Genomic DNA, 16,671 nt, shown 5'->3' on the forward strand with positions numbered 1-16,671 from the left:
CATTTTTTCTAGGAAAATTTTAACCAATATTTTAAAAAGGATGAAGAAAACGCTCTCCAACACTGGTCACACAATGCTAACCCTAACCTGCATACTGGAAGCTCTGGGTACACTCAGCAGATGAGCCGGGCACTCCCCTGCCTTCCCTTAGGATTCCAGCACTGAACTGTTGAGTACCCAGGTGATCCCATTGGTACACAGCAGTGAGATGGTATCAAAATGCTACAGACCATTTAATTCATGATGAGGTTTTATAGAACAGAAGCTGAAGAAAGTTCAAGAGCACCATAAAAAGCAAGGATTTCGCTCTCTATTGTAGGTCTGGTGAGGGGTTAGTCATCCACAGCAGAATAGTGACAAGAACTGACCCATATATGTAAGTATGCATAGAAGAAATTTACTTTAGTGCATTCCTATGGCTACTCTTTCCATCCACCCATGGAGAACGCATTTTACTAAGCTGATTAAAAAAGCATGCTTTCGCTTGTTTTTTGTTGTTTTTTTTTCTTTAAATGAAGTTCCTACATATTCACATAACTTTCTTAGAGGCCGCTATAAACAAAGAATTATGTTCAGTGCCACAGCCAGAAATAAGATATGTCAGAGATCTGTAACCCAGTCTACAGAGAATCAGGCAATGGCCCAAGGGTACTTCCATGCACAACAAAGAGTAAAATAACTGAGGTCAAGGCCTCAAACACAGCTCTAGTTTAATCATGTTGTTGATTTAAGAGCATAACAAGATTGCTTTTCCTTTTCTTTTTTTTTTCTTCTTCTTTCCAATTGTCAAAACCCATTTTATTTTTCTTGACATTTCTAAAGTGGCCCCGGTGTCACTGTATGAATGATTCCTCACTGCTCCACGCTCAGTCCATGGGCAGCTACATACATTGACATCAGATGCAAACATAGTTCCCACTAACTAGAATCTCTGTCCTCATGTAAATAGATGGACAAAGTGAGGAGTAGAGAGACAGAACAAATGTTTTTCCATAAGGGAATACTTCAGTAAAATCCACCTAACTTGAAGAAAATGGAATAGTTGTGGTAAAGCTCGTAATGGAATGACTCCCAAGATTTGGAAACAAGAACTGGAAAAGAATAGAGAGACAGAGAAAAATACCCAAATGCTTGACCCCTCCCTGGACGTTTTAACAGTGACTTCTGAAAGCGATGCGCAGGCTTTGCTTTCATTTTGCCATAAAGCTGAACTATTTGTAAAAGCTTTTCTTGGTGTGAAACAGAGTCTGTTTTTCCAGCCAAGCCACGTTCCCTCTTAACGCTCAGCCTGGCCAAATAAAGGCACCAGAGGAGCAGACAGACTGCTGCTTTCCCCTTCCAAATACAAAAGGGCACGACGAAGCGCCTTTAAAAGCACGCCGCTCCCGTGCCATCCGCGGGGCTTCCCGATGACCGCGGCCGAGAGGGGCAGCTTCATCGGCTCCACTGGAACCCCTCCCAAGAAGAACTTGGTTCAAAGCGTTTGCTGAATAGACGAGTCAAAAGCTTAAGGAAACATCCAGAAGAGCCACCATCCCTTCTGCAGTAACTCTGAGCTGCGTACGTACATAATTCATACAGTAGCGCAAGAGTCCGTCCGCCCTCAGCTAAGCAGGGCTGTTAAGGACGGGACGGTTAAGAGCACAGTACCTGGGCACAGTCCGGGCGTTCCCATCACTCAACAACGCCTCGTACCCAACAGCCGCTCCCTGGTCGGCTCGGAACCGTCCCGCCCGGCGCTCCCCCTCCGCTCTGCGCTACACCCTCAGCTCTTCCTCTCTGCCCACCGCGTCTCCCCCGAGCACCAGCTGTGTGGGTTACAGCCGAGCCCGGAGGACGCCGCGATCCTCCAGGACCAGAAGCGGCCACGTGCAAGGACGGGAGGCGGCCGATACCCAGCCTTTAACCGGTTTCGGATCGCCCAAAAAAGTAACGGTGACGCTTCGGTAATAAAGAAGGAATCGCTTACCCTTTCTGAGCAGCAGGGCTCGCCGGAAATCCCCAGAGGAGGCAGTCTCCAAGCGGAGATGTCTCCCCTTCGGCTGCAGCCCCCAGATGAGGTGAGGACGGGTGGCCCGGCTCGCGCCTTTTGCTGCACCTGTGCCGGGCTGGGCGCGTGCCTGCAGCGCGTGCTGCCGCTGCTCCAGCACGGGACGGAGCGGGAGGCCCGAGAGCACGGCCCGCTAGTTCACGTACAGCGGTACCGCCATCCTGCAGTGCTTTCCTCGGCCGTAGCAGCCATACACAGAGCGGGCTTCACAAGAAGTCATGGCGGTTATTAACGAGGTCAAGCTGCCTGCAGCACCCATCCCACATCACAGTCGGAGGTGATCCTGTAGGTGGTTTCCAACCGAGCCGTGTCTGTGGCGTGCAGCACACGGCACAGCTCGCGCCGAAACAAAAACTAACGCGCATGGGAGCTGCACGGCTCGGACAAACTTGGAAGCACGCTCCTGTGAAAGCTGCTGTACCGCTGATCCCTTTGGGGCAATGCCACAATTGCTGCTGTGAGTTTTGGATTCGTACTGATTGTGGATAAGTGCTACATAATAAAAAGATGCAATAATAGGAATAGGTTTGTACAGCAACTACTTTATTATTTTCAAATGCAAATGTTTGCACTGTTTGCTATTTTACAATTTTACAAACTAGGTATAAAAGACCATAAATAAATGACATAAGTTATGTGTACCTAAAATTCATGGAGGGGAAAAACATTACAAATTAAATCAAAATAGAAAATCTATATACCTAACCCAGAGATCGTTCAAAATGCACGAACCAAGAAATGCTGTTAGATTTTTTCAGTATGAACTAAATTATAATATGCCTCATACATTCTAATTTTAACCACAGTCCTTGCATATTCCAACATACTTGCAGTGATACAAAAAAATAAATGCACTCTCTTTTTATTCGTCTGGTTAGTATTTCTAGGGTTTTTTTTTTGTTTTTTTTAATCTGGTTATGAAAATGTCACATAAAAAAAAATACTGCATTTTAAGTCCCGTTCACTGGTCACTTCCAGCCTTCTGTATTTTATACATACATATTTTTAATACATGGAGCCATCACAAAACGAGTACAGCAGGAAACCCGGACCGACACGACCGCGCAGGGTGTGAGCAGGACAACCTCCTCCCCAGCAGGCGAGTGCTGCGGCCGGCCCTGCGCTGAGCGGTGGGACAGCAGCTGGCAGCAATCCTGCACCAGCTGCACCCAGCACGGCCCCGGGACGCTGCGCCCAACCCCAGGCCCGGCTCCTGCTGGGGATGGTCCCCAAGGGGCCGGCGAGGAGGGGAGAGGCTTTGGGATGGCAGGCTGTGGCTGCGGCCTGTGCCGCACTCTCGTTCAGAGCGGCACGCCATATCCCTGTCCCAGGACGTGTCTGGGCTGACCGGGGCACTGCAGTGTGGCAGCCCTGTGGGAGGACAGCAGCATGCACGCTCCCCAGGCTCCGGCACGCAGCCCGCCTCAGAACTGGCCCGGGTCTCCAGAGCAGCAAGCTCTCCAAAGGCAGAAAGCTGTGGCAGGCAGCATCAGGGAGCAGCAGCACTGCTCCTCGGGCCCGCAGTGCCTCCTACGGCACTTCCCATGCTCCTATGGCACGCCGCAGCTCTCTGGCTAATGATGGCAACCTTGGAAGTGTTGCGATTTCATTCCTTAACTGTGCAGGGAGCAAACTGGTGTTTGGATTATTAACTTACAAGTTTTCACAGCTTGCACGCAGAGCAAGGTGCTTCTGTGAATGGAAGAACTGCATATATTTGTTCGCATTCAGCAAGTCTTTAAAACCCCACTTCTGCAGATAAAAAAGGCTACTTAAGAGTTCAGGTCAGGGTTATCACTGGATGGATATGCAGGTGCTGCCTCCATCACCTTGTCACTGAGAAAATGGTTGCTCTGGATCATGAACAGAACATCAAGAAGAAGAAAAAACATTTAAGAAAATCTTTAGCACCCTTATGGATCCTGTAATCCACAGCTTCAAAACTAACTTGAAACTGTCCCCGTTTTAGGCTGCAGAACTACTCATTACACGCAGCGTGGCAGTTAAAAGCACACCTACAGACACAGAAATTTCAGCACTTCTCAATGCGTGTTCCTGTCACCACTGCAGAGCTGAGCTGCTTGGCTGTGCTCAAATGGCAGAGGGACGTCGCATGGTTCCCAGGGATGCTTTGGGCACATTCACAGGCAGTTGTACACACAAGGTGATTTGCACACACACACGCACACAAACACACATACGCACCTTTCAGAGGAGATAATAATCCATTATCCATTCAAGGAAAAAAAATATATTTATATCACTGCAATGGCACGTTTCATGTAAAATGTCACGTCAGCAATGTATATAGGCAGCTCACAGCAATTGGATTCTCCGCTGTGGCGCCTGGCCTGGCGTCCATAGTAAGATGTGTGATGTTCTGCCACCTGCATCCATCTCAGATGAGGCAGCAGCAGGCAGGGGAGTGAGGATAGAGAATAACAGAATATATAAATAAAATCCAAGATGGGAATAGAAAGCAGAAGGGAATAAAAAAATCAACAAGTCTGCGGGGATTTGACACAGTACATTCCTTCAGTGACAACTGGGCGCTGAATCTTACTGAGTTAGCTATCTTTCAATGAAGCAAAATTGGAATAAGTGGCAAGGAAAAAAAAAAGAAAGTAAAAGTCACACTCTTTTCAGGGCCTGACGACTGTTCAGTGCGTGGTTTCGAGAATCAGTGCTAGGGAAGACGCAACCATGGATCCAGAAGGCTTCAGGGTCCGGTCTGTGTTCCTCCATGGTCAATGAGATCAACAGGATGGGCTAGGAGGCCGTCAAGGCAAAATGTAACTTCCCTGCACAAAAAGAAAGCATGAATATTAAACAGTCTGCTACAAGACAAACACATACATCTGCCCCAACATCTCCGCAAGATTTCCCAAGAGAAGCACAACTGTAACTTGGGCCAGCCAGCATCTCCTTGGCAGGTGCAATTGCTAATTTATATCATTGAAAAGAGCTGAGATGGTAGCAGGCCGTGGAGTTAAACCTCTCCCTGGAGAGGGGAAAGATTTCCTAGAGGACAGAGGAGAAAGCAGGAGGAGAGGCAATTCCAACATGAAAGGGGGCTGGATGGCACATGCCACTGGCTGCAGCCTCTGCTCTCTAGGGAGCTCGAGGGGAGAGCCCTTTGCCCCTTCAAGTCTCGTCTTCATGACACACCTTCTAAATGGGGATGTCAGATACATGCATGTGCCACCTTTTATTTTTCAATCCACTCTCCTCCCGCTAAAAAGACATTCAAGTGCATGTCCTCTCAGTGGATATGTTTTGCAACAAGAAAGGCTTCACTAGCAGTGCTGAAAATCGGGCACCTGTGCTGCCTTCTGAGTTTTCACTTTCTGTGGAGAAAACTGTTCATTTTGTGTGGAAAATACTGGAGTGGTTTGAATTACCGCTACTAGACTTCCAAGAAATCATTTTTTTTGCAAATTGGCCAACAAATTGGGCATATTTTTTGTCTACGTAAAAGGATAATCTCAACAATAATGCAACATATTTACAGCAAAGGGAAATTTAAAAGTACCTCTGCACTTAAGCAGAAGAGTTTTTACTGCTGCAAGTACGGGTCTTTAAAATGATGTCTCCTGGCAACAGGACATGAAAACATGCTGGTTTAAGACATTTTTTAAAAGAAATATTAAAGTTCTGCAAATGGGAAAGCTCTTACAAGTAATACTGCAGAACAGTTTTTACTAAGCTGTCATGAGATGACAGGATCTGAATTTAGCATCCCATGTTCTGAACAAGTTGTTTTCTGAGAAGGTTGGGGGTGAGGGAGAGTTATGGTTAAAATCAGCAAGTTATTGTTAAAAGCGACAAAAAGTGATGTGAGCAACACTGTGGGTACACTATGTGCGACTTGTCCAACTGAGCGAGCTGTTGGGGATTCAGAATGATTAAAAAGAACTATATGACATACAAGGCCACTAAATCATTTCTGAATTTGCTCTCAGGTGCAGTGTGTGACCAAAACAATACCACAGCACCACGAATATGTTGGACACTGTACTTTCACTGACCTTCTCCATGTGGCAAGTTGAACTGCTTCTTGAAAAAAGACAAGTCTGAAAGCTCCACAGCCATGACTACCACAGCTGACTGCTGGCAAGATGGTCACGAAACCTCTCTAAGTGGCAGAATTCAGCACAGCAATAGCCAACAGTCTTCCCAGAAGTCCAGTCTGCCAGTAGTCCACGAGGTGTGTCATTCCATGTCTCAAGCCCATAAATGGGTAGATTGCTAATCGCCAAGCACTGATTAGCCAAATGATATTCTCAATGAGGTTTCTGCAAGGTATCAGCGTTGCATCAAGTCTGCAAAAAATATCCTAGGGCAGATTCTTCATTCCAGTGAAAGATGCACAACTGTGGTTTCACCCACAAATAAAACACTATGGTTGATAATCCTACAGGTCACAGGGAGAAGAAAAGTAATTTTGTTTTTTAAGCACAGTATCTGGCAGCAAACATAGCATCAAAACTTGACTGTGACATTATATTTATATAGATACATGTATTTTACATATCGTTGATCAACAGAGAAGTATGTTCCAAGAAACAATTTGTTCCAGGTCTGGTTTAAAATGACGGCTTGTCATTTCTGGAGGCCCCCCTCCCAACACACGCTCGGTTTCCACAATCTGTACATCAAGCAATGCTGCAGATCTTTATTTCAACGGGCGAGGAGACGAAGTAAAAAAAGTGCAGTTCTTCAATTAAAGTGCATGGATGAGGTAAACTAATTTCAAGAGTTTTGAGTTTATTCAGTACTGGCTCAGACGGGCACCATCCTGCCGTGCATCTGTTGCATTTGGGTGCGCATGGCTTGAACGCTGCTCAAGATCTTGTTCTGGTGCGCGATGGCAGTGATCCCAATCCTGGCCAGGTCGCTGGGAAAGCAAGAGGAGAAGACTGAGAACTGTGGGTCAGATGCTGATGCAGAAACAAATATTAAAAGTCAGCCACATGCAACACAGCAAAAGCAAGGCAGATGTACAGAAATGTTTAATTAAATAAGTGAAGGCATTGTGGAGGCATTTTAAAGTCATACTCTGTCCAAATGAAAGGCATTCCATTCCTTTAATGAGTGTAATGATATGCAGCACAAAGCAAAGGAGGCTGATTAAATCCAGATTTACCAGTTTTTTTGTTATTGCGCTGAGTACTTACTCCTGGTTCATATGCACCACAGCCTCTAGGGTGGTATAGCCAGCAGCTGTGAAGTTATCCTTGTATCGCTCCATTTTAATGGCTTGGAGCCAGTCACTGACAGAAACAACCGCCGAGAACTCCGGGGAGCTGGGATCCAGCAGGGCTGTGCTGGGTCTGCATGCCAAACAGTGAAAGGACAGACAAACCACGTCAGCTGATCATGACTTTCAACCCCAAGTCTGGGCTCTGCAATGATTATTCACAGTGACTAAGAAAAGTATGGGCAATGAGTCGTGCCTAGCGAAACTCGTGGCATAGCAAAGTATATCAATTGCAAGAATCTCAACCAAGTGCAAGGTAACAGGCCAGCTTTAGCCTAGAATGAACTTGACCCTAGGCTTTTACTTTTTGCTTTCAGGTGTGTTTTGAATCACAGCACTGTCCACAGTTTTCACCTCAGTCGCAATCAGGTTCACAGAAAATGCTTTTCCTTCAAAAAACAAGGATGGCAATGCTGCAGCACGTTCAGCCTACCGAGTCCGCATCTCACAGGCAGCAATGAAAATCCATGCCAATCTTGCATATGTCAGACCTCAGCTCAGCAGCTATAGAAACACCACTGAAGTATGTGTGGAGGGAGGGTGAACTCACACAACCCGCCAGACAGGTTGGAGAGCGAAATTCAGGGCGGGTTCAGATTAAGCCCTGTTTCTAGCCAGGTTCACAGGCAATCTTGTGCATTCAGTACAACTCAGGACAGCAGGGAGTTAATCCCCGCTTTATTCAACCCATTCCTGACCAGCACGTGTGCCAGGACTGGTGGGACTGATGCGAGCTTTGATCTTTCTTCGCACTGTGGAATGTGCTTCTCATTTTCCCTTGCACAATTTGCAAATAATTATTTTCACAGAATTCACTCCAGTTATTAGTATCTCATTTATTATTTCACGTATATTATAAATCAAACCGTTTCATTAAACCATTAAAAATTACTACTGTCTATCTAACCAAAACAATTATCATCCAGCAATTTATTTGAAAACGCACATCATCAAAGATTAGGTGTGCAATAGCATAGTTATGTATTGCCTAAGGCACTGGCTTCACAGCAGCAGCTCTTGGTGCAACTCCTACCGTACTATCTAACACAAGACCAATGATAGCAACCTAATTATATACAATTACGCTTCACTTATAAAGCCATATATTAATAATGCTATATGCAAATTTGAAATTCACATTCCACAGGGAAGAATAAAACAGTCATTAATATCCAAACATATGGAATGACCTCGAATAGGCCTTGAACTTTTAAAAGATACATTTATTTTCAAGAAGGACCTCTAAATTGGAAACAAAGCAAAATGGAGTAGGTTCAATCAGTGATTCTTAAATCAAATTATCACAGCAGATCCATATTGCATTCTCACCATATGAATTATTTAAGCCTCAAGGGTGAATACATGTTTTCCAGACTACCATTGCAATTAGGGCAGTCTGGAAGATACGCGGTGACAGCAGCTTCACAGGATTAATAATCCCTCTTCTGATAATGTAAATTGTAAGTAAGAGCCACAAAGGGACCTTGACTTTTAAAACTGAAAATACCTTTTTCCAGTATGTGGCTCCGTCGGAGGCTGAATCAGAACCTCTCTTACTTTTTTCAGTGCCATGAAGAAACATAATATTGTATTTCCCAGTGGCTATCTTTGCACCCTCCCTTCTGCTGAAAAATATGTTCCTCTTGTTTCCTTCTTTCCTGCTAAGCTTTATTTCCGTAATTCACTTTATGAAGCGAAGCCATTTGAAAATAAAAGAGCGAACTTAGTGTAAATTAGTAAAGCTCCTATTACTTCAGCAGCACTTCACCAGCTTAAACAAACTGCTGAGCTGTCCCAACAAAGATTTGTTGTTTCTAAAACTCTGGGAGTTTCCTTCCTACCATGCTTCTTTTGCACGTACCAAGTTTACTGTGCTCAGCAAACAAAACAAAACAAAACACAAATGTAATGCGGGATCAGTGCAGACATGAAACTGGCTTTCCACAAAATTAAATTCAAATTCACATAAAAATTAATCCACACCTTCCCAATGCCCGCGAGGCGTTGGCTGTAATGCCGTAACGCTCATTTGCAAATCCTACACAAATCTAGGGTTTATAAAACTTGATGATGTACTTTTCCTGCAGAAAACCACATCACTTTTGTTAGCTACACTGCGTTAAGGAAACCCCTTGAAGCCTCTTTGCTGAGGTGGGAGAGGGAAAGATGCTGCAAACAGGGCTTGCATCAGAACCTTTTTTGACATAAGACTGTATTATAAACCTGGTCAGCTCTGATGTGATACAACAGCAGCTCTGCTCATTCATTCTCCTTCTCAAGAGCTAGCAGAGTCTGGGGTACCCAGCTGGGTTCGGCAGCGTGCCAGGATGACTTCTGCTCTCTTGCACAGTGCAATGCCTGCTGTGCAGTCTGGCTCCACAGAGTACACTTTAATTTCAGCGCAGAAGCTTAGGTGACACGAAGCTCTGCCTGTCACCTCCGCTGTGCTCCCTCATAAATCACCATTATAAAAGTACAGCTGACCTGGAGCTCTCGCTGCCTGTCCTCTTCAGGCTGTTAGGGTTGCGGATGAGTTTGTCCAGCATGTTGACAATCTGTCCAAATTTAGGTCTGTCGCTGCGTTCCTTCTGCCAGCAGTCTAACATCAGCTGATGGAGAGCAATGGGGCAGTCCATTGGGGGTGGCAACCGATACCCTTCCTCAATGGCTTTAATAACCTATAAATGGCACGATTAGGAAGACATTAGAGAACATCAGACACTACTCTCATCTACCATCTGACTATCATTTATCCTACGGCGATCTGAAGTATGGAAACAAATTTGCCATTAAATGAAACAATATGAAAATTGCGCTCTGAGTCAAAGCAGTTGGTGGTCTCAGTACTGTCATTTCTCCTCAACAATTCAAAACTAAAAGGGTAAAGCATCCAAAGCAGACATCAGATACAGCAGGGCAATGTATCACAAAAGAGCACATGGGATAAAGGAAAGACAAAATAGAAAAAAGACAAAACTATCCTTGGCAGTCTGAAGGTTGGCAGATCTTTAACATCTGTCAGTTTTGGGTAAGGTATGTTGAGATGAACATTTCCCCGTCAGTCCTAGGGGACAGCAGATCACCTCCCCCCACCCTCCCCTCTTGGGTTAATCCATCTTTGTCACAGGCCTACGGAGTACCTGCTCTCTCATCACTGTTACGTCCTGAACTGCACAGATGGGGACCCTCTTTTGCAGCTTTATCAAGGAAGCTTGCTTATGCATCTCATACTTAATAGGAGCCAGAAAAACTGCAAAGCGAAGCCATTTGAAACCCTCCAAAGACAGCTCCAGAGCTCAGTACTCTGATGGCTTATCAGCTCTCTCATGAGAACAGGACACAATCAGGACTCAATTCTGAGACAACCGGGCAGAAGCTTTCCAACTTTAATAAATTAATAAGAGTCTCATGGAAGGTCTCACCAAGAGACCAAAGACCAGGAGTGCACAGAGTCTGAACTGAACTAAATTCTTTCATTCTGGTCTTGTCCATCAGTAGCTAAAATCCACTGGGAGAACAGGATGCAGGATATGCTTGCACTACAAGTAGTTCATCAGAGACCACAAGAACCACAAAGAAAGTGGTTCTCACTAATTCAGGAAGTACAATCCTTTTGCAGCCTCCTGATTCAAAAGATATCCAGAACAATTTCAAATCCACTTCTGCTCTGATGTGAAAAGCACAGCTCTCACTGTTGTAAAGGAGAAGAAGTATGGTCTGTCTATGCCAAGGACTAAAAAGTGGATGCAAAGACAGTATTATTGGCTTTGACTGCCCTGTTCAAACTAGCTTTTTGACACTTCTAGCATTGTACATTAGCAGTGTGTATTGGCCTAGTATGCTAGCTCTGCATTTGTTGCGCTGAGGTCCTCTGGGTTGCGTAGACATGCCTGATATAACTCAGACACATCTGGTGTTTTATTTTCTTGCTAAGTCTTGATGACTTCCTGTTAACAGAGGAAGGCAACACTGGGTGCCAGAACAGACATTTCACATCACAAGGAAATTAAAATTATATCCTCCTGTTTAGATTAAACGCCATGCACGTCATCCAGACACTCTTTGAAAATGTTCGGCTCTACATAACAAAGCGAATGACTTGTCAAATCACTTAACTGCTCTCATGACCATATATTCAGATTAACATTTCCCTCTTCCTTTGTATATTTGTACATCTCCTGGGAAAAAGTATTATGGATAATCTATGCCTCATTTTAACTGCTGGGTTTTTGTTCTTTTTTTTCATTTTAATAAAAATTCTATTAGCAGAAGCTTATTAATAGTGTTATTAAATACTCTTCTGGAATAGAAGCCATTGTGTACAATCCCTCTTGGAATACAATGAAGTAGTCCAGATGGTATGCTTAAACAGGACATACATAATTTAAGAATGGTCATTTAGGAAGGCTGCTCCTCGGGGGGCACCTATGCAATTGTCGCAAGGATGCTCTGACTGATAATCAGAATTGGATTTCATATATGTTATTTCAGGCAGTAAAATTCTCTCCAAGATTTACAAGCATATTTAGGTTTGAAGAATTAACTACTATTAGGAAGCCTTATTAAAATTGAAGTGTTTTTTGGAATAGACTTTCAATAAAGTTGAGATCTAGAGTCAATATTCAAATTTTCCTTCTTTTTGCAGTATTATGATTTAATAGTTTAAATACATTCCTTTCCTCCATTCTTCTCTGCCTTACCTACTTGTAGGTACGACCCTAACTTGAGAATCCCCTATTCCCTGGACATAGATGAGGGATTAATACATTTGCAGTATTCAATGCAGTATTTATACTGGAGTGGTTCCCTGGCAAAACAGGAATCCACCACTCATGATAACCTTTTAAAAACCAGGAGTAAATATCTTACAACTACATAGCAACTAACATGGAAAAACACCAGCAGACATCTAAGGGAAAAGGCAAAGGCAAAAGGGAAGAAAGGGAGAGAAGAGGAAGAGGGAGCGGCAGAGGGAGACTCACGTCTTGATTGGACATATCCCAGTAAGGTCTCTCTCCATAGGACATCACTTCCCACATGACGATGCCATAGCTCCACACGTCACTGGCTGATGTAAATTTACGGTAGGCAATTGCCTCTGGTGCAGTCCACCGGATGGGGATCTTGCCACCCTGTAATAAATAGAAGAAACCATAGGCTAGTGAGTCGCTGACCCAGTAATGTGCATGGCTGACACTGTTCTACAATGCCATTACAAATCTAAAATGGCTTCCTGCACACAAGTCCAGCATCTTCTTAGAAAGGCCTTTCCTTCCTCTTTGCCATAAAACTGTCAGATGCAACCAGGAGGCAATGCTGCCCGTCTGTTTCCTTAAGCCACAAGGAGGGGAACCTGTAAATTGTTAAGTGTATTTTTATCAGTCCTCTACTAGATCACTGCTTAGGGCTACACTGAAGCATGAGAAAAAGACAGGGATTTTACAAAGCATATTTCAGAGATTTGGTTGACAAAACAAATAAGTATGTGCTGTTAATTACTATTTCCTTGCTTGCCTGTCTGACCTGTTAGGCCTGTTTCAGAAAGAAATGGGATTATAAGCATTTTGTTTTTCAAAAAGTTGAAGAGAGGATAAACTGGGAAGATTTATGAATACCATGGTGTTTCCCACGGGCAATATCCCAATTCCTTCTAGAGAAGTGTGAAGGCAAGCAAGCCTCTGGGCTTTCCCAGTCTGGCTAGGAGGAGCTCCAGACCAGACGATGCTTTCAGTACCTGCTGGAGAGAGCTGCCTTTTGTTACAATACTTCATTTAAAAAGATAAAAATGCTTGGGCACCTGATCTGGGCCACTGAGGTCCTGTACTCTTTGAAAAGGAACTCGCTCCATCCAGTTTATCTGATTTTGCCTCAGCTGAGCGGACCCCAGGCCAGAGATTTCTCCTTTTGTTTATGCTAGCACACAAGATGTTTTTAATTGAGCTTTTGGTTTCCTCCTGTTCCATTTGGAAAATGACTTAAAGCAAACAAAGTCTTTAGGGTTTTTTCATTTGCTTTTTTGACTAAATTTATTTTGGTAGCCTTTTTCTCAGCAATCCTGTAGCCAGTTTTTATCCATAACTGAGTGCAGCATGTGCATACTTACTGGTTTACTGTCCCAGTAACTCTCTCAAGTGTTTAATATGGACTTGTTCCAAAGGCAACTGAAACCAAAAGGTGTCCTCCTTCTGGCTCATCAGGCCCTTTGTGAATCAGTTTCTAACAGTAAGTGCCTCGAGGGGCTCACTTTAATGAGTTATACTGCTAATGTGGAGAAAAACATACCATTCTCTTAAGAAGGGATGCTTTAACAATTGCATTTTACTGCATTATCTCTGGTTATGAAAAAGCTCTATTCCTCCTTTCAGAAACAGATGCACAGATATTGTTTATACACGGCTGTCATTCTAAAAATTGTCAGTAAGTTCTTTTTATTTAGCTACTTGAGTGCAGTGGAGTTTATCCAAAGCTTCCTGATCCTTCATTACTGATAACACATGAAGACAATGCACTGTAATGCAAAATGCATCGATTCCCACTGGTTTACTCAAGAAAGAACATAATACTGTATCTGCACTCACTCAATTCAAAGGGAAGCTTTTCAGTCATTTCTTTCTTGCCTTTGCACCTTTTTTCTAAACTTTTATTTCCCTGAATACAGCTTCCCAGACCTCTGCTTCTGTTTTTTCCGCCTGCTCACTCTTATGAGTGAGAAATATCAAGGTTGGCCAGCATTTAATACAACATGAGTCTATCATTTCCCATAATGAATGTGAAACCATTACAGGATGAGTGTTGGAATTAAACTGCAAAATGTGAGCACTGCAAACAAACTGTGCTAGGGAGAACAGATGGAGAATAGTAGATATGTAAAAATGAAGAAAACAAGGAATTTTAAAAAGAGACTTTATAAACTCTGACTCTCTTTTCCACAAACATTTTAATTACAGGGATATTGGTACAAAGCTGGTAATGGTCAGGATGTTGTTTTGTGGCCAGAAGTACTTGCATTAAACACTATTCCACATGCAGCATATTAAAATGTCTTAGCAAAATTAGTAACAGTGGGATGCTGAAACATAAACAAAACAGGAAAGAAACAAACAAATAAACAAAAAGTGAGGCAAAAAAGCATGTCCAAATCTACTCTTGGGAATGCAGACCCCATACTTTTTCCAGCCCAAATTATCTGGGGTCAAACTGAAGACCAACTTTGCAATGGGCAAAAGTGGACTTTTTTGGGGGTAGCATAACTGCACTTGTATCAAATCTCAGTGAGACTACACACTTGCAAATTATGCATATCTGTAGATATCATAAATATCACAAGAAGGAATAGAAGCCCAAGCTCTAATTCCTGGCATCAGATTCTTGTCACACACTCCTAGCACACTAAAAAAACCAGAGGAGTACATGGGTCATATTCTCAGTGAAGAAATACCAATGCAGCCACTGATGGAGCAATAACACTGCATCAATTTATGCTAGCTACAGAGTCGGGTCTGATGTTTATTTTTATATTCCAGTATAGGTTTTCATTTATGACTGAGATTATTTTAAAACAAACCACTTTCATCTCCCACACAGTCAGACAAAAATATTAGTAGGCAAGAAAACTCACAGGGCACTTTTTTCCCCTCCTTACCCGTGTGGTATAAGCTGCCTCAGGGTCATCTTCCAGGACACGGGACATGCCGAAGTCAGACACTTTGCAGACCAAGTTGCTGTTGACCAGAATGTTTCGAGCAGCTAGATCCCGATGCACATAGCTCATGTCAGACAGATACTTCATTCCTGAGCCGATGCCACGAAGCATCCCCACCAACTGGATTACTGTAAATCTGCCATCATTCTTCTGTATATGGAGAAGGAAGAAAATTACAGAGCATTAAGCTAAAAGCCACATTATTGCCACTGCTGAAATTGGCAAAGAGCATATCTCTGGATCCCCATCTTATCTCAAATAAAATGCAGTGTTATTTCCTTACTCTCCAGACTGGTGTCCATAATTCACCAGTAAAGTACAACTCAGGTTATGTCACAGCTTCTACTGATGCGGTATCCGGTTTGCAATACATCCAGTTTTAATGAGCCTATGGCACTGCAATGCTTTCAGAAATGGAACACATCAAAACCGTTCCCATTAAACATGGATTATTAAAGGGCTTGCTATTTTAAACATCTTTAAACATCACATTTGTTATATATCCATCCACATCACATTTATTCTGTATTTTGATAGGAACTGCATCAGCAAAGAAACGGAATTTTCCAAGTACAAACATAATTTATTTTAAAATATTGACTTTTCAGTATCCCTTTGTAAAACAGAACCAGAAGAAGAAAACAGAAGACAGAAGATGCTTCCCAGTATAAAATTTCCTTAGCTTATTATGAAGAAACCACCTACCCGGAGGAAGGCATCCAAGGAGCCATTCTCCATGTACTCGGTTATGATCATCACCGGTTTACCTAGAGAGTGCAGAAAGAAAAACACAATTCCTTGATGAACACTGATGTTAATGGGATAAAAATGGGTTGCACATTATTTTACAGCCAAGACACCTGTCCTGCGCAATCTAATTTAATTTGAAAACCACCAAGCTCATGCCTCAGCTGTGGGGAGCAAATGAATAAATATTACAGGTTGGGGACATTAAAATGGCCCCATCTGGAAGGTTATCTCTACACATGACTCACTGACAAGGTCTTCAACTGAAGTGGCTCCCAGACTCTAAGGAATATATGAATTGATAATCAAGAGCTAGAAAACAAAGATCTGTTCAAACCTGACAAAGATCTTTAGTGTAATTAAATTGCTTGCAGAAAAGAAAGCCTTCCTTTTCCAAAATGGAATTCATGAATGCTTTGGTCTACCAGTCTCTTTCGAAAGATCAACGCTTCAGGCAATTTAGTAGCTGTCAGCAGCTACAAGGTACTCAAAGACAAGAAAGCAAAATACAGGCAATTCCTCTCAACTTTCCCTGTCCCAAATTTGTATTGTGTATCTCTTGTTATTTATAAATGAGCCAAAGCCATTTGCCTCATGAAGTTAACCACGGGATAAATGATTCAATGAATTATGTCATATGTGGGGCACAGAGCTTCAGCAGCATTCAGTTTTCCATGCTGCAATACAGAGAACCAACTCTGGGCAATCCGATGAGAGGTGTGATGCAATTTTGCTAACATGGAGATGCTTTCTAGACATTCTGCTACCTAAAAATAACACCAGATATATAAGTAATGCTTGATGTTGCCTTAAGTGCTTTACAAAGTCAGATGATGCTGAAAGTGGAAACAGGTACATACAAGTAGCACTAATTATTTAAAGGGGTTAATTATACTCCATATTCAGCATCTG

At 43.1% G+C, this 16,671-nt stretch overlaps 2 protein-coding genes across 2 annotated transcripts in view; both read right to left on the reverse strand.

Moving 5' to 3' along the window:
- The window catches only part of LOC104912636 (ephrin type-A receptor 4), a 10,567-nt gene extending 8,297 nt beyond the window's left edge, over positions 1–2,270 (reverse strand). Inside the window, exon 1 of the mRNA XM_031555072.1 lies at positions 2,205–2,270. Coding sequence (XP_031410932.1) covers positions 2,205–2,270 — 66 coding nt within the window. The remainder of the gene's footprint in view (positions 1–2,204) is intronic.
- A 669-nt stretch (positions 2,271–2,939) lies between these two features.
- Positions 2,940–15,775, reverse strand: LOC100549479 (ephrin type-A receptor 4). Its single transcript, XM_031555113.1, has 7 exons — positions 15,718–15,775; positions 14,953–15,162; positions 12,293–12,442; positions 9,795–9,988; positions 7,228–7,383; positions 6,079–6,947; positions 2,940–4,851 (listed from the first exon to the last, which is right to left on the reverse strand). Exons 1-6 carry the CDS (start codon positions 15,766–15,768, stop codon positions 6,833–6,835), a joined length of 876 nt encoding a protein of 291 aa, XP_031410973.1. The 5' UTR covers positions 15,769–15,775; the 3' UTR covers positions 2,940–4,851; positions 6,079–6,832.
- Between the last annotated feature and the right edge of the window lie 896 nt (positions 15,776–16,671).

The sequence above is a fragment of the Meleagris gallopavo genome, chromosome 11, assembly GCF_000146605.3.
Source record: "Meleagris gallopavo isolate NT-WF06-2002-E0010 breed Aviagen turkey brand Nicholas breeding stock chromosome 11, Turkey_5.1, whole genome shotgun sequence".
Taxonomy (NCBI): domain Eukaryota; kingdom Metazoa; phylum Chordata; class Aves; order Galliformes; family Phasianidae; genus Meleagris; species Meleagris gallopavo.

What these genes read in the sequence shown, in the direction of transcription:
- LOC100549479 (XM_031555113.1), bottom strand. Translation starts at nt 15,768, where the DNA reads ATGATCATAACCGAGTACATGGAGAATGGCTCCTTGGATGCCTTCCTC. An exon ending in CCTTGGATGCCTTCCTCCGG is followed by an intron (nt 15,163 to 15,717) that starts GTAGGTGGTTTC and finishes CTCCATATACAG; the next exon opens with AAGAATGATGGCAGATTTAC. An exon ending in GTGGTGCATATGAACCAGGA is followed by an intron (nt 6,948 to 7,227) that starts GTAAGTACTCAG and finishes TTGCTTTCCCAG; the next exon opens with CGACCTGGCCAGGATTGGGA.